The sequence below is a fragment of the Ammospiza nelsoni genome, chromosome 5 (assembly GCF_027579445.1).
Source record: "Ammospiza nelsoni isolate bAmmNel1 chromosome 5, bAmmNel1.pri, whole genome shotgun sequence".
Taxonomy (NCBI): domain Eukaryota; kingdom Metazoa; phylum Chordata; class Aves; order Passeriformes; family Passerellidae; genus Ammospiza; species Ammospiza nelsoni.
This window is the reverse complement of record NC_080637.1, coordinates 658,029-675,243: the sequence shown is the minus strand read 5'-3', so window position 1 is coordinate 675,243 and position 17,215 is coordinate 658,029. Positions and strand designations below refer to the sequence as shown.

The 17,215-nt window shown below is 59.0% G+C and overlaps 2 protein-coding genes across 2 annotated transcripts; one reads left to right on the top strand and one right to left on the bottom strand.

Moving 5' to 3' along the window:
* Positions 1–2,504: 2,504 nt before the first annotated feature.
* On the bottom strand, positions 2,505–4,157 carry LOC132073041 (uncharacterized). Its single transcript, XM_059471727.1, has 4 exons — positions 3,858–4,157; positions 3,654–3,755; positions 3,323–3,448; positions 2,505–3,243 (listed from the first exon to the last, which is right to left on the bottom strand). Exons 1-4 carry the CDS (start codon positions 4,155–4,157, stop codon positions 3,094–3,096), a joined length of 678 nt encoding a protein of 225 aa, XP_059327710.1. The 3' UTR covers positions 2,505–3,093.
* A 152-nt stretch (positions 4,158–4,309) lies between these two features.
* Positions 4,310–17,215, top strand: CHKB (choline kinase beta). The gene is made up of 11 exons (XM_059472531.1): positions 4,310–4,464; positions 6,076–6,184; positions 10,785–10,898; positions 10,966–11,099; positions 12,432–12,536; positions 12,976–13,034; positions 13,127–13,211; positions 14,277–14,385; positions 15,078–15,184; positions 15,927–16,008; positions 16,988–17,215. The coding sequence occupies exons 1-11, from the start codon at positions 4,313–4,315 to the stop codon at positions 17,042–17,044; spliced, it is 1,113 nt and encodes a 370-aa protein (XP_059328514.1). The 5' UTR covers positions 4,310–4,312; the 3' UTR covers positions 17,045–17,215.

The window sequence follows — 17,215 nt, the reverse complement described above, 5'->3', positions numbered from 1 at the left end:
TCCATCCATCCATCCATCCATCCATCATCCATCCATCCATCCATCCATCCATCCATCCATCCATCCATCCATCATCCATCCATCATCCATCATCTATCCATCCATCCATCCATCCATCCATCATCCATCCATCCATCCATCCATCCATCCATCCATCCATCCATCATCCATCCATCCATCCATCCATCCATCCATCCATCCATCCATCCATCCATCCAAACATTTCCTTCCCCATCCATCCCAACACCCCCATTCCCAATTTCCAACCCAACATTCCCAGTTTTCAGCCCTTTCCCACTCCCATCTTCACCCCAACATTCCCATTCCCATCTTTGTTCCTTTGGGATTTTGGGACACGGCCCCACCGCAGCAGGGATTTGGGGTTCCAGGAGCTCTCCCCGGGGTGTTTGACTCCCATTCCACAGGGAAAACATTCCATAAAAACCGAGCAGGATCTTCCCAAGCCCAGGGATTCCCAAACTCCCAGCGGGAATTGTGGCTTTAAGGGACTTCAAGGATTTCCAAGGATAAACTGGGCTCGATGCTCCTTTGGGGTCCCGCTCCGGATGTTCCGGATTCCTCTGGCCCCTGCCGAGGCCCGGCCCCCTTTCCATGGAAAATTATCCCAAATATCCCCCCTGGCCCAGGCTGAGGCCGCTCACACTTTTCCCAAGGTTCATTCCCTGGATAACTGGGATGTGCTGGGAATTCTCATGGGGGTGTGAGCACAGAATTCCCAATTATTGAGCTGGGAAAGAATTCCAAGGTCACAGATCCAAGCTGGGCCTGATCCCCACCAGAGCCCCAAGTGCCACCTCCAGGAATTCCTTGGACACCTCCAGGGACGGTGACTCCAAAGCTCCCTGGGCAGCCCCTGCCAAGGCCTGACCCCTTTCCATGGAAAACGATCCCAAATCCGGGAGCTGGGCCTGCCCTGGCCCAGGCTGAGGCCGCTCCCTCTCTTCCCGGGGCTCATTCCCTGGAGCAGATCCCGATCCCCGCTGGCTCCTGGCAGCAGCTGGGCAGGCCCAGAAGGACATTCCCGATCCCGGCCCCGATCCCCGCAGAGCTGCCCTGGCCCCAGCCCGGGGCACATCCCACTTTTCCCGGGCTCTCCCTGCACGGATCCCTGGGAGGCTCGGGGGCCCTTCCCGAGGCACTGCCGGCATTCCATGGGCCAGGATTCCAAAGTTCCCCAATCCTGGTGAGGCCTGCCTGGGAAGGACCTCCCAGCCCATCCCGAGGATCCCCCAGGATCCAGGAGATCCCACGGGCACAGCCCAGGAAGTTTTCCAAGCGCTTCCATTCCCAGGATCCGTGAATTACACCCTGGGTCGATCCCAAACCTTCAGCTCCCAGAATGGATCCAGAGGATCCACCTGGACCTGCCACAGCTCCAAAAAATGGGAGAAATTTCTGCTGGGACAATCCAGCCTGAGGAAAATCCATCCATTCAATCCTTCCTGCTCTCCTTATCCCAAGTTTTCCCTCTTCCCTCTCACTTCCAGCCAAGTCCTTCCCACAGAGCCACGGTGTCTCCTCATTCCCAGATCCCCAAATCCCCAAATCCCAGCCTTTCTCCACATCCAACCTCCACCACTTCCCACCCCAACATGGAACATCAGTTCCTGGAGAAGCAACTGGAGTGGCTGGAGCTGAGATTCCACCCAAAAAAAAAAAAGGAATTTCCCTTTGGGAAAAGCCAAAGCTGGGAAATCCCGGATCCAGGAGCGCCCGGCACCGTCCCAGCCCTGAGCCCAGCCCAGGCCCAACAGAAATCTGGGAAGCAAAGGGAATGAGGGAGCCCCAGGGCAGCCCAGGGCTTCCAGAAGCTTCCCTGAGAATCCCAGGATGAGCCAGAGCCTGTCCCGAAGGAGCCCTGGAGCTGCCTCTGCTCCAGGCTGAGCCCAAATCCTAAATCCAGCTGGTTTTCTCCAGCCCAAATCCCCCAGAGTTTTCCAGCCCAAATCCCAAACCCCTCTGGAGTTTTCCAGTCCCCTCCCAAACCCCTCTGGAATTTTCCAGCCCTTCCCAGCCCTGTTCCCTTCCTGACCCCATTCCAGCCCCTCCAGGGCTCTCCAGGATTCCAGCTGGGGCCTCAGCGGGGCCACCTTTGGAAAATTTGAGAAAACTCCTCCCGGAAAATGTTTGGGATCGCCATCCCCACACGGGTTTCCAGCCCCATGGATGTGACACTTGGGGACACAGGAGGGTGGCCTTGCCCTGCTGGATCGATCCCAGGGGATTTTCCAGCCGCAGTTCCCCCCCCCCGGGCAGGCCGGGGTGGCAGCAGCAGCTGCAGCAGCTGGCACAGATGCCACCAACCCCCGTCACCCATCTGTCACCCCCAGGCCCCCCCCCGGCACTTCCCGAGGCTCCGGACATAATCCGGGATCGGGGCCGGGCATCGCTGCCACCTCTGAGCCGGGAATGTCACACGGTGGGGACAGGGTGACCCCGGGAACGGGCACAGCTGGACATGGACACAGAGTTTATTGGTGACCATGGGCAGGGGGACACGGTGACCACGGGGGGGACAGGGTGGCCATGGGGAGGGGGACACAGTGACCATGGGGCAGTGTGGGGTTTCCAGGGGGAGTTTGGGGCTGGGGGTGTCTGTGGGGTGGGCACAGGATGTCTGTGGGGTGGGACAGGGCAGGAGGTGTCTGTGGGGTGGGTATGGGGTTTCTGGGGGGCATTATGGGGCTGGAGGTGTCTGTGGGCAGGGCACAGGGTGTTTATGGGGTGGGACAGGGCACAGGGTGTTTATGGGGTTGAGCACAGGGTGTCCATAGGGGGTACAGGGTGTTTGTGGTGTGGGACAAGGTAGAGTGTGTTTATAGGGTGGCACAGTGTGTTTACGGGGTGGCCACAGGGTGTTTATGGGATGGGACAAGGCACAGGGTGTTTATGGGGTTGAGCACAGGGTGTCCATAGGGGGTACGGGGTGTTTATGGTGTGGGACAAGGTACGGTGTGTTTATAGGGTGGGCACAGTGTGTTTATGGGGTGGGCACAGCGTGTTCACAGGGTGGGCACAGCCACCAGGTGCCCCTGCCCTGAGCCCCGCTGTCCCTGGCCGGCCAGTGGCTGCTCAGGGTGTGTCCCCATTGTCCCCCTGTGCCAGCAGCAGATCCAGGTAGGCCCCAGAGATGAGGTCCTGTTCCCCAATCCCAAACTCCTGCAGCAGCTCCAGTGCCACGCGCTGCCCGTCCTCCTCGCTCTGCTCCGGCCGCAGCACCACCTGTGGCCACCCCACGGTCACCCAGGGTCACCGGGGTCACCTGGGGTCACCCGGGGTGCCACGCCCCCTGTCCCCTCACCTCCAGCTCCAGGAAGTCCCCAAGCCCCTGCACCTGGTCCAGGTGCAGCCGGGTCTGGCCCAGCAGGAACAGGAGCCGCTCCTTCCTCACCGTGCCCAGCACGCCCAGGGACTGCGACAGCACCGCCTGGGGACACAGGGACAGGGGTGACAGGGATGGCACCCAGGGACTAGGACAGCACCACCTGAGGACACAGGGGGTGACAGGGATGGCACAGGGGTGACAGGGATGGCACAGCAGCTGACAAGGTGGCACAGTGGGTGACAGGGATGGCACAGGGGTGATAAGGTGGCACACACAGGGACCCCAGGGCGCCCCCAGCCCCGCTCACCTGCAGCCCCTCGGGATCGGCCGTGGGGGTGATGCTGAACTTGGACAGTTTGGGGCCGGCGCTGTCGGGGCGCTCGTAGAAAATCAGCTCCCCCCGGCCATCCTGGGGACAGGCACAGGTGGGGACAAGTGAGGGACAGGGCCAGGTGAGCACGGGGCCAGGTGAGCACAGGGCCAGGGCCAAGCCCCTCCTGCCACCCCTCACCTGTGTCCGGCGCAGCTTGAGCCGCCCCCGCGGCACCCGGAAGAACGTGTCGGTCTGGAGCAGCACCTGCCCGGCCCCGGGGCACACCTGGGGCGGCTTCTGCCCCTCACCCGTGCCCGGCCCGGCCCCGGGGCACACCTGGGGCGCTCCCTGCCCTGCCCCGGGGCACACCTGGGGCGCTCCCTGCCCTGCCCCGGGGCACACCGGGCACACCGGGCCCAGCCCCCGCAGCCTCAGGGCCGCCCTCAGCGCTTCCTCCCGCGCCCTCAGCCGCGCCTTCACCTCCACGTTCCGCCGCATCCCGCCGAGTGCGCCCATTGGCTGCGGCGCACGCACCACCTCTCTGAGACGTCTTTCTATTGGTCGATTACACCGTCAATCAGTTAATCGCGTTGTTATTGGTTGGAGGCTGCCCGGGTGCCGCCCCGGCAGAGCGGGACGGGGCAGGGGCGACCATGGCGGCGGCGGCGGGGGGCCGGGGCTGCTGCAGCGAGGACGGCAATGTCCCCGCCGCCACCCGCCTGCAGGCCTACGCCTGGTGCCGCGAGTTTCTGTCCGGCTCCTGGAAGCTCATCGGCCCGGATGAGTTCGGCATCTGGCCCATCGGGTAGGAACCGGAACGGGCGAGAGGCGTTCCCCCCCCGGCCCTCTCCGCGGTGGTCTCGTCCCGGGGTTTAGGGAAGCGTCCCTCCCCGCGGCCCCGGTTACCCCCGGAGCGGTGTCCCTGTCCCTTCACAGTGTCCCTGTCCCTTCACAGTGTCCCCTCACAGTGGCCCCTCACAATGGCCCTCACAGCGGCCCCGGTTACCCCCGGAGCGGTGTCCCTGTCCCTTCACAGTGTCCCCTCACAGTGGCCCCTCACAATGGCCCTCACAGCGGCCCCGGTTACCCCCGGAGCGGTGTCCCTGTCCCCTCCCAGTGGCCCCGGTTGCCCTCGGAGCGTTGTCCCCGTTCCCGGTGTCCCCTAGTTGCCCCCGTGACCAGTAGCCCAGTACCCCTCGGACTGGTGTCCCCAGTTACCCTCCGGACCAATGTCCCGGTCCCTTCCCCGACCCTTATCCCAGTCCCTCTCCCAGTGTCCCCAGCTGCCCCACCCCGAAGCAGCGTCGCCGTCCCCCAGTGTCCCCAGCTGCGTTTGGCGCCGTGCCCCAGTGTCCCCTCCCAGTCTCGCCCTAGACCAGCATCCCTGTCCCACAGTGTCCCCCGGTTGTCCCCATGGACTGGTGTCCTAGTCCCTCTCCCAGTTGCCCCCCGTTTCCCCCTGGACCAGTACCCCAGTGCCTCTTCCAGTGTCCCCAAGCATTGTCCCCAGGGACGGGAGGGGACAGACCCCCACGTGCTGTGCGGGTGGATCCGTGTCCCCACATGTCCCCAATGTCCCCAATGTCCCCAATGTCCCTGTCCCACAGAGGGGGGCTCAGTAACCTGCTGTACAAGTGTGCGCTGCCCAGGGTGGGTCAGTGTCCCCAATGTCCCCAATGTCCCTGTCCCACAGAGGGGGGCTCAGTAACCTGCTGTACAAGCGTGCACTGCCCGGGTGGGTCAGTGTCCCCCCAATGTCCCCAATGTCCCTGTCCCACAGGGGGGGGCTCAGTAACCTGCTGTACAAGCATGCACTGCCCCGGTGTGTCAGTGTCCCCAATGTCCCCAATGTCCCTGTCCCACAGAGGGGGGCTCAGTAACCTGCTGTACAAGTGTGCGCTGCCCGGGTGGGTCAGTGTCCCCCCGGTGTCCCCAATGTCCCTGTCCCACAGGGGGGGCTCAGTAACCTGCTGTACAAGTGTGCGCTGCCCGTGTGGGTCAGTGTCCCCAATGTCCCCAATGTCCCTGTCCCACAGGGGGGGGCTCAGTAACCTGCTGTACAAGCGTGCACTGCCCGGGTGGGTCAGTGTCCCCAATGTCCCCAATGTCCCCAATGTCCCTGTCCCACAGGGGGGGGCTCAGTAACCTGCTGTACAAGTGTGCGCTGCTCAGAGTGGGTCAGTGCCCCCCGGTGTCCCCAATGTCCCCAATGTCCCTGTCCCACAGAGGGGGGCTCAGTAACCTGCTGTACAAGCGTGCAGTGCCCAGGTGGGTCAGTGTCCCCAGTGTCCCCAATGTCCCCAATGTCCCTGTCCCACAGAGGGGGGCTCAGTAACCTGCTGTACAAGCGTGCACTGCCCGGGTGGGTCAGTGTCCCCCCGGTGTCCCCAATGTCCCCAATGTCCCTGTCCCACAGAGGGGGGCTCAGTAACCTGCTGTACAAGTGTGCGCTGCCCGAGCACGTGCAGAGCGTGGGGGACGAGCCCCGGCAGGTGCTGCTGCGCGTCTATGGGGCCATCCTGCAGGTGAGGGGACAGTAACACCCCATGGGGACCCCCGGGACCCCAAACCCCATGAGGACCCCAGGGGAACCCCCCAGGACCCCCTGGGATTAGGATTTTGGGGTGCCTTCCCACTGGGGTAGGGGGTGTTGGGGCCATCCTGTAGGTCAGGGGACAGTGACACCTCAAATCCCAAGGGACCCCCCAAACCCCGTGGGAGCCCCAAGGGACCTCCTGGGATTAGGGTTTTTGGGTGCCCTCCCTCTGGGGTGGGGGTGCTGGGGTTTGGGGTTCTGAGGCTCCTTGGGGTGCTGGGTTTGAGGTCCCGTTTTTGGGGTGCCACTTTTGGGGGTGCTGGGCTGGGGGCCTGTTTTTGGGGTACCATTGTTTGGGGTGCCAGTATTGGGGGTGCTGGTTTGGGGGCCCGTTTTGGGGGGGCTGGTGTTGGATCCCAGTTTTGGGGTCTTGGTTTTGGGGTAACTGTATGGGAATCCTGGTTTTGGGGTCCAGTTTTGAGGGTGCTATTTTGGGGTCCCTATCTGGAGTCCCATTTTTGGGGTCCCTTTTGGGAGTCCTGATTTGGGGAATCCCTATTTGTGATGCCATTTTTGGAGTCCTGATATGGGGATCCCTATTTGGTGTCCCGATTGGGAATCCCATTTTTGCTTCCGGTTTTTGGGTTCCGTATTTGAGATCCTGTTTTTGGGCATCCCTGTTTGTTGTCCTGTGCTTTTGGTGTCCCAATTTGGGGCCCTGTTTTTGGAGAACCCTGTAGGTGTCCTGTGTTTTTTGTGTCCCAATTTGGGCTCCCATTTTTGGGGCTCCCATTTTTGGAAATCCCATTTTGGTGTCCCATGTTTTTTGTGTCCCTATTTGGGGTCCTGTTTTTTGGGATCCCTGTTTGTGTCCTGTGTTTTTGGTGTCCCAATCTGGGATTCCATTTAGGTGTCCCAATTTGGGGTCCCGTTTTTTTGGATCCCTGTTTGGTGTCCCAATTTGGGGTCCTGTTCTTGGGGATCCCTGTTTGGTGTCCTGTGTTTTTTGTGTCCCGTTTTTGGGGCTCCCATTTTGGTGTCCTGTGTTTTTTGTGTCCCAGTTTGTGTCCCGTTTTTGGGGCTCCCATTTTGGTGTCCTGTGTTTTTTGTGTCCTGTTTTTGGGGCTCCCATTTTGGTGTCCTGTGTTTTTTCTGTCCCAATTTGGGGTCCCGTTTTTGGGGCTCCCATTTTGGGGGTCCCATGTTTTTTATGTCCTCATTTGGGGTCCTGTTTTTAGGGATCCGTGTTTGGTGTCCTGTGTTTTTGGGGTCCCGTTTTTTTGGGATTCCTGTTTGGTGTCCCAGTTTGGGTCCCGTTTTTTTGGATCCCTGTTTGGTGTCCCAGTTTGGGGTCCTGTTTTTTTGGATCCCTGTTTGGTGTCCCAATTTGGGGTCCTGTTCTTGGGGATCCCTGTTTGGTGTCCTGTGTTTTTTGTGTCCCGTTTTTGGGGATCCCATTTTGGTGTCCCGTGTTTTTTGTGTCCCAATCTGGGATCCCATTTTGTGGTCCCATTTTTGGAGATTCTTGTTTGGTGTCCTGTGTTTTTTGTGTCCCAATCTGGGACCCCGTTTTTGGGGCTCCCATTTTGGTGTCCCGTGTTTTTTGTGTCCCAATTTGGGGTCCCGTTTAGGGATCCATGTTTGGTGTCCCGTGTTTTTGGGGTCCCGTTTTTTTGGGATTCCTGTTTGGTGTCCCAGTTTGGGGTCCTGTTTTTTTGGATCCCTGTTTGGTGTCCCAATTTGGGGTCCTGTTCTTGGGGATCCCTGTTTGGTGTCCTGTGTTTTTTGTGTCCCAGTTTGTGTCCCGTTTTTGGGGCTCCCATTTTGGTGTCCTGTGTTTTTTCTGTCCCAATTTGGGGTCCCGTTTTTGGGGATCCCATTTTGGGGGTCCCATGTTTTTTGTGTCCCTATTTGGGGTCCTGTTTTTTGGGATCCCTGTTTGTGTCCTGTGTTTTTGGTGTCCCAATCTGGGATTCCATTTAGGTGTCCCAATTTGGGGTCCCGTTTTTTTGGATCCCTGTTTGGTGTCCCAATTTGGGGTCCTGTTCTTGGGGATCCCTGTTTGGTGTCCTGTGTTTTTTGTGTCCCGTTTTTGGGGCTCCCATTTTGGTGTCCTGTGTTTTTTGTGTCCCAGTTTGTGTCCCGTTTTTGGGGCTCCCATTTTGGTGTCCTGTGTTTTTTGTGTCCTGTTTTTGGGGCTCCCATTTTGGTGTCCTGTGTTTTTTCTGTCCCAATTTGGGGTCCCGTTTTTGGGGCTCCCATTTTGGGGGTCCCATGTTTTTTATGTCCTCATTTGGGGTCCTGTTTTTAGGGATCCGTGTTTGGTGTCCTGTGTTTTTGGGGTCCCGTTTTTTTGGGATTCCTGTTTGGTGTCCCAGTTTGGGTCCCCTTTTTTTGGATCCCTGTTTGGTGTCCCAGTTTGGGGTCCTGTTTTTTTGGATCCCTGTTTGGTGTCCCAATTTGGGGTCCTGTTCTTGGGGATCCCTGTTTGGTGTCCTGTGTTTTTTGTGTCCCGTTTTTGGGGATCCCATTTTGGTGTCCCGTGTTTTTTGTGTCCCAATCTGGGATCCCATTTTGTGGTCCCATTTTTGGAGATTCTTGTTTGGTGTCCTGTGTTTTTTGTGTCCCAATCTGGGACCCCATTTTTGGGGCTCCCATTTTGGTGTCCCGTGTTTTTTGTGTCCCAATTTGGGGTCCCGTTTTTGGGGCTCCCATTTTGGGAGTCCCATGATTTTATGTCCTCATTTGGGGTCCTGTTTTTAGGGATCCATGTTTGGTGTCCCGTGTTTTTGGGGTCCCGTTTTTTTGGGATTCCTGTTTGGTGTCCCAGTTTGGGGTCCTGTTTTTTTGGATCCCTGTTTGGTGTCCCAATTTGGGGTCCTGTTCTTGGGGATCCCTGTTTGGTGTCCTGTGTTTTTTGTGTCCCAGTTTGTGTCCCGTTTTTGGGGCTCCCATTTTGGTGTCCTGTGTTTTTTCTGTCCCAATTTGGGGTCCCGTTTTTGGGGCTCCCATTTTGGGGGTCCCATGTTTTTTGTGTCCCTATTTGGGGTCCTGTTTTTTGGGATCCCTGTTTGTGTCCTGTGTTTTTGGTGTCCCAATCTGGGATTCCATTTAGGTGTCCCAATTTGGGGTCCCGTTTTTTTGGATCCCTGTTTGGTGTCCCAATTTGGGGTCCTGTTCTTGGGGATCCCTGTTTGGTGTCCTGTGTTTTTTGTGTCCCGTTTTTGGGGCTCCCATTTTGGTGTCCTGTGTTTTTTGTGTCCCAGTTTGTGTCCCGTTTTTGGGGCTCCCATTTTGGTGTCCTGTGTTTTTTGTGTCCTGTTTTTGGGGCTCCCATTTTGGTGTCCTGTGTTTTTTCTGTCCCAATTTGGGGTCCCGTTTTTGGGGCTCCCATTTTGGGGGTCCCATGTTTTTTATGTCCTCATTTGGGGTCCTGTTTTTAGGGATCCGTGTTTGGTGTCCTGTGTTTTTGGGGTCCCGTTTTTTTGGGATTCCTGTTTGGTGTCCCAATTTGGGTCCCGTTTTTTTGGATCCCTGTTTGGTGTCCCAGTTTGGGGTCCTGTTTTTTTGGATCCCTGTTTGGTGTCCCAATTTGGGGTCCTGTTCTTGGGGATCCCTGTTTGGTGTCCTGTGTTTTTTGTGTCCCGTTTTTGGGGATCCCATTTTGGTGTCCCGTGTTTTTTGTGTCCCAATCTGGGATCCCATTTTGTGGTCCCATTTTTGGAGATTCTTGTTTGGTGTCCTGTGTTTTTTGTGTCCCAATCTGGGACCCCGTTTTTGGGGCTCCCATTTTGGTGTCCCGTGTTTTTTTGTGTCCCAATTTGGGGTCCCGTTTTTGGGGCTCCCATTTTGGGAGTCCCATGATTTTATGTCCTCATTTGGGGTCCTGTTTTTAGGGATCCATGTTTGGTGTCCCGTGTTTTTGGGGTCCCGTTTTTTTTGGGATTCCTGTTTGGTGTCCCAGTTTGGGGTCCTGTTTTTTTGGATCCCTGTTTGGTGTCCCAATTTGGGGTCCTGTTCTTGGGGATCCCTGTTTGGTGTCCTGTGTTTTTTGTGTCCCAGTTTGTGTCCCGTTTTTGGGGCTCCCATTTTGGTGTCCTGTGTTTTTTCTGTCCCAATTTGGGGTCCCGTTTTTGGGGCTCCCATTTTGGGGGTCCCATGTTTTTTATGTCCTCATTTGGGGTCCTGTTTTTAGGGATCCATGTTTGGTGTCCTGTGTTTTTGGGGTCCCGTGTTTTTGGGATCCCTGTTTGGTGTCCCAGTTTGGGGTCCTGTTTTTTTGGAACCCTGTTTGGTGTCCCAATTTGGGGTCCTGTTCTTGGGGATCCCTGTTTGGTGTCCTGTGTTTTTTGTGTCCCGTTTTTGGGGATCCCATTTTGTGGTCCCATTTTTGGGGATTCTTGTTTGGTGTCCTGTGTTTTTTGTGTCCCAATCTGGGACCCCGTTTTTGGGGATCCCATTTTGGTGTCCCGTGTTTTTTGTGTCCCAATCTGGGACCCCGTTTTTGGGGCTCCCATTTTGGTGTTCCATTTTGATGTCCCAATCCATGTCCCCGTTTTGGGGCGCCCCTGTCCCCCTCCCTCCCGCAGGGCGTGGACTCGCTGGTGCTGGAGAGCGTCATGTTCGCCATCCTGGCCGAGCGCGCGCTGGGCCCGCGCCTCTTTGGGGTGTTCCCTCAGGGCCGCCTGGAGCAGTACCTGCCGGTAGGATCGGGGTCCCCCGCGCCCCCCGGGCCCCCCCGGGCCCCCCCAACGCCCCGTGCCCCCCCAGAGCCGGCGGCTGCGCACCGAGGAGCTGCGGGACCCGCGCGTCTCAGCCGAGATCGCCGTCACCATGGCGCGCTTCCACGGCATGGCCATGCCCTTCAACAAGGAGCCCAAGTGGCTCTTTGGGACCATGGAGGGGTGAGGGGGCCTGATCCCGCTGGGAATGGGGAGGGGGGACCGAAATCCTACTGGGAATGGGGAGGGGGGACCGAAATCCCACTGGGAATAGGGAATGGGGTGAGGGGACACAAATCCTACTGGGAACAGGGAATGGGGTGAGGGGACACAAATCCTACTGGGAATAGGGAATGGGGTGAGGGGACACAAATCCTACTGGGAACAGGGAATGGGGTGAGGGGACACAAATCCTACTGGGAACAGGGAGGGGGGACCTGATCCCACTGGGAATGGGGAGGGGGGACTGAAATCCTACTGGGAACGGGGAGGGGGGACCAAAATCCCACTGGGAATGGGGTGAGGGGACCCGATCCCACTGGGAATGGGGATGGAGGACTGAAATCCCACTGGGAATGGGGATGGAGGACTGAAATCCCACTGGGAATGGGGAGGGGGGACCGAAATCCCACTGGGAATGGGGAGGGGGGACCAAAATCCCACTGGGAATGGGGAGGGGGGGACACAAAATTCACAAAATCCTACTGGGGGAGGGGAGTGGGGACACAAAATCCCATTAGGAACGGGGATGGGGTGAGGGGACCCGATGCCACTGGGAATGGGGAGGGGGGACCAAAATCCTACTGGGAACAGGAAATGGGGTGAGGAGACCCAAAATCCTACTGGGAGAGGGGAGTGCGGACACAAAATCCCACTGGGAATGGGGGACCAAAATCCCACTGGGAGCAGGGAGCGGGGACCCAAAATCCTACTGGGAATGGGATGGGGGACGAAAATCCCACTGGGAACAGGGAAGGGGGAGGGAGGACCCAAAATCCCACTGGGAACAGGGAGGGGGGGACCAAAATCCTACTGGGAGCGGGGAGTGGGGACCCAAATCCCACTAGTAGCAGGGAATGGGGAGGGAGAGTTCCAAATCCCACTGACAGTGGGGAATGGGGACCCAGATCCCACTGAGGGAAGGAAGTGGGGGCCCCAAAATCCCATTGGGAAGACAGAATGGAGTGGGAGAGATCCAAATCCCAGCGGGATCATGAACTTGTGAGGGAGACCCAAACCCCATTGGGATCAGGGAGTGGGGACCCCAAACCCCATTGGGATCAGGGAGTGGGGACCCCAAACCCCATTGGGATCAGGGAGTGGGGACCCCAAATCCCAGCAGGTCCAGACCCCGGGGGTTTCCTGGCTGCTTCCAGCAGGTCCTGTGGGACACAGGGGAGACCTTCGGGTGGCCGGGGCTGGGCAGGCAGCTCTGAGGGTCCTGTCCCCGATGTCCCCACACTGTCCCCTGTGTCCGCGTGCTGCCCCCGTGTCCCCACTGTCCCGTGTCCCCAGGTACCTGCAGCAGATCTCAAAGCTGACGTTCTCAGAGCCATCACAGCTGCAGCAGCTGGAGCAGCTCCGGGGCTACAACCTGGAGCAGGAGATGAGGAGCCTCAGGTCACTGCCACCCCCTGGGTGTCCCTCCGCTGTCCCCTGTCCCTGCCCAGCCCGACGGCGTCCCCAGGGCAGGGATCCTGCGGGGCTGGGGCGTCCATGGTTCTGTCCTTCCCTTTGTCCCCCTCTGTCCATGGTGTCCCCTGTGTCTCCCCATGTCCTACATATCCCTGTGTGTCCCCGTGTCTCTGGTGTCCCCATGCTCCCCCTGTCCCTGTGTCCCCCCTGTCCCTGGTGTCACCTGTGTTCCCTGTATCTGTGTCACCTCTATCTCCTGGTGTCACCCATGCCTTTGTTCCTCTGTGTCCCACATGTCCCCATGTCCCCTGTGTCCCATGTCCCCAGTGTCCCTGTGTCCCCCATGTCCCTTGGCTGTCCCCCTGTCCCCACCCTGGTCCCCCAGCCCCTCCCCTGTCCCCTCTGAGCCCCTCTCGTCCCTCAGGGACCTGCTGGAGGCCACCCCATCCCCGGTGGTTTTCTGCCACAACGACGTGCAGGAGGGTGAGTGCCGTGGGTGGCCGTCCCCCAGACCCCCCCAAACCCCCCAGAACCCCACAAATCTCCCATAAATGCCCCAAACCCCAACCCCACAGGGAACATCCTGCTCCTGGCGGGGCGCGAGGCCTCCTCGGAACGGCTCATGCTCATCGACTTCGAGTACAGCAGCTACAACTACCGGTGGGCTTGGGGGTCCCCGGGGGGGTTTGGGGGTTCCCGGGGGGGTTTGGGGGGTTCCCGGGGGTCCCTCATGTTCCATGATCCCACTGCGATTTCCCCACTCCTGCTCACATTCCGTGGTCCCGGTGGGATTTAGGAGCTCCTCCTCACAAGTCTCTGATCCTGGGGGATTTTGGGGGTCCCTGGGGGGATTTTGGGGTGTCCCTGGGGGTCCCTCACACTCCATGATCCCACTGGGATTTGGGGGCTTCCTGCTCATATTCCTGGTGGGATTTAGGGGCTCCCCCTCCTGCGTCCCTGCTCTATTTTTAGGGAGATTTTAGGGGGTCCCTGGAGGCTTTTGGAGGATGGCAATTTGGGAGTCCCTAGAGGATTTGGGCTCCCTATGGGTTCCCCACACTCCATGACCCCACTGGGATTTGGGGGCTTCCTGCTCATATTCCACAGTCCCAGTGGGATTTGGGGTCTCCCCATCACCGCTCCATGACCCCGTTGGGATTTGGGGTTTCACCTCTCTGCTCCATTATCATGGTGGGATTTGGGGTCGCCCTGTCCCCGCTCCATGATCCTGGTGGGATTTGGGGCTTTAATCCCCTCTGCAGGCTCCCAGGGGGGTTTGGGGCTCACAGTGGGGTCAGTGCTGATCCCTGGTGGGTTTGGGGCTCACAGTGGGGTCAGTGCTGATCCCTGGTGGGTTTGGGGCTCACAGTGGGGTCGGTGCTGATCCCTGGTGGGTTTGGGGCTCACAGTGGGGTCAGTGCTGATCCCTCAGTGGGTTTGGGGCTCACAGTGGGGTCAGTGCTGATCCCTGGTGGGTTTGGGGCTCACAATGGGGTCAGTGCTGATCCCTGGTGGGTTTGGGGCTCCCAGTGGGGTCAGTGCTGATCCCTGGGTGATTTTGGGGCTCACAGTGGGGTCAGTGCTGATCCCTGGTGGGTTTGGGGCTCACAGTGGGGTCGGTGCTGATCCCTGGTGGGTTTGGGGCTCACGGTGGGGTCGGTGCTGATCCCTCAGTGGGTTTGGGGATCACAGTGGGGTCGGTGCTGTGTGACCCCCCCGTTGCAGGGGCTTTGACCTGGGCAATCACTTCTGCGAGTGGGTTTACAGCTACAGCCACGAGAGCTGGCCCTGCTTCCAGGCACACCCCGAGCACTTCCCCAGCCGCCAGCAGCAGGTCTGGGGGGCCGGGGGGCCTTTGGGGAGGGGGGCTTTGGGGTCCCAGGGGGGTCCCTTGGGGCTGAAAGGTCCCCTGGGGGTGTCCCTTGGGACTGGGCAGGGGTCCCTTGGAGAAGTCCTTTGGGGACAGGGAGGGGTCCCTTGGGGTGGATGAGTCCCTTGGAGGGGTCCCTTGGGGCTCAGGGTGTGCTTTGGGGTCCCTCTGGGGTCCCGGCCACACTCGCAGCCCCTCCCCACGCCCCCAACTCCATTTCATCCGGCACTACCTGTCCAGGTGCTCGGGGGGCGTGGGGGTTCTTTGGGGTTGAGGGGTTCCCTGGGGTGTCCCTGGGACCAGGGGGGTTGATCCCTTTGGGTGTCTCGGGGATGTCCCTTGGGGATCCCTTGGGTCTGGGGGTGTCCCTTTGGGGTCCCAGCCCCGTGCCCCCCCTCCCCAGCTCCATTTCATCCGCCATTACCTGTCTGAGTGCTCAGGGGTCCCAGGGCTGGGCAGGGGTCCCTTTGGGGGTCCCTTTGGGGGTCCCTTTGGGGTCCCTTTGGGGTCCCAGCCCCGTGCCCCCCTCCCCAGCTCCATTTCATCCGCCATTACCTGTCTGAGTGCTCAGGGGTCCCAGGGCTGGGCAGGGGTCCCTTTGGGGGTCCCTTTGGGGGGGTCCCTTTGGGGTCCCAGCCCCGTGCCCCCCTCCCCAGCTCCATTTCATCCGCCATTACCTGTCGGCGCTGTCGGGCGGCCCCGGGCGGGCCCCGCCGGAGGAGCAGGCGCGCCTGGAGGAGGAGATGCTGCGGGAGATCGAGCGGTACCGGGGCGCTCGGGGGGCTTCGGGGGATCCTCAGTGGGATTTGGGGGCATTTGTGCCTCTACATGGGGTCTCTGTGCCGCTTTTGGGGTCCTCTGTGTGATTTAGGGGGGTCTTTGCACCTCCATTGGGGGTGTCTGTGTCACTTTTGGGGGTGTCTGTGGGATTTGGGGGGGGTCTTTGTATCTCTATTTGTGGTTTCCGTGCCACTTTTGGGGTCCTCTGTGCCAAGATTTAGGGTTTCTATGCCCTCATTTGGGGTCCTCTGTTCCACTTTTGGGTCCTCTGTGCCGCTTTTGGGGTCCTCTGTGTGATTTTGGGGGGGGTCTTTGTACCTCTGTTTGGGGTTTCCGTGCCACTTTTGGGGTCCTCTGTGCCAAGATTTGGGGTTTCTGTGCCCTCATTTGGGGTCCTCTGTGCCACTTTTGGGGTCCTCTGTGCCACTTTTGGGGCCCTGTGTGGTTTTTTGGGGTCTTTGCACCTCCATTGGGGGTCTCTGTGCCGCTCTGGGATGTCTGTGCCACTTTTGGGGTCATCAGTGGGATTTTTGGGGGGCTTTGTACCTCTATTTGGGGCCCTCTGTGCCCCCATTTGGGGTCTCTGTGCCCCCATTTGGGGTCTCTCTGCCACTTTTGGGGTCTCTGTGCCATTTTTAGGCTCCCCTGCCCCACGCCCCCCTCCCGTGGGTGTTTTTGGGGTGCCCGGGGCGGGGTTTGGGGTCTCACGCCCCCTTTTCCCCCAGCTTCACCCTGGCCTCACATTTCTTCTGGGGGCTCTGGTCCGTGGTGCAGGCCAAGATCTCCACCATCCACTTTGGGTACCTGGTGAGTTTTGGGGGGCACTGTGCCCCTGTGGTGTGTGGGGGGCTGCACAACCCCCTGAACACACCTTTGGTCCCCTTTTCCCTTATTTCCCCTCCCTTTCCCCTCCGTCTCCCCTTTTCTCCCCCTTCTTCCCCCCATTTTCCTCCTTTTCCCTTTCTTTCCTCTTTTCCCGATTTACCCCCCATTTTCTCCCCTTTTTCTCCAATTTTTCTCCCATTTTCCCACTTTTTCTCCCATTTCCCGACTTTTCTCTCCTTCCCTGCCCCTCCCTCCCTCTTTCCGCCTTCTCCCTTTTTTCCCCCCATTTTCCCCCTTCTTCCCCCCTTTTCCACAATTTTTCCCCTTTCCCCTTTCTTTCCTTTTTTCCCGATTTGCCCCCCACTTTCCCCTCATTTTCCCCATTTTTCTCCCATTTTGCCCCTTTTATCCCCCCCTTTTTCCCCCTTTTCCCTCCATCCCTGCCCTTACCTCCTTCTTTCCCCCTTCTCCCTTTTCCCCTCATTTTCCCCTTTTCCCCCCATTTTTTCACCTTTCCCCTTTCTTTCCTTTTCCCCCAATTTACGCCCATTTTCTCCCCTTTTTTCCCAAATTTTCTCCCATTTTCCCCCATTTTTCCTCCCTTTTCCCTCCTGCCCTGCCCTTTCCTCCCTCTTTCCCCCTTCTCGCTTTTTCCCCCTTTTCTCCCCTTTTTCTCTCCCTTTTCCCCCTTTATCCCACTTCCCCCCCTTTTTTGCCCTTTCCCACCCTTTTTAACCCCTTTTCCCCCCTTTTTTGCCCATTTCCCCTTTTCCCTCCTTCCCCGCCCTTTCCTCCCTCTTTCCTCTTCCCCCTTCTCCCTTTTTCCTCCTCCTTTTCCTCCTCCTTTTGCTCCCCCTTTTTAACCCCTTCCTCCCCTTTTTATCCCCTTCCCCTCCCCTTTAACCCCTTTTTAACCCCCCTTTTAACCCCTTTTTCGCCCCATTTTCCCCTTTTTCCCCAGGATTACGCCCAGAGCCGTTTCCAGGCCTATTTCCAGCACAAGGCTCGCTGCTCCTGAGGGGATCCCCCAAACCCGGCCCCCCCCCCGGGCTCTGGGGGGGCGTTGGGACGGTTGGGGGGGTTTGTAACGGTTTGGGGGGGCCCCGACAGTTTGGGGGGCGCCGCCACAACGGTTCGGGGGGGCTGAGCCCCGGGAGCTCCCGCACCCCGGGACTCGGCAGCAGAGGTG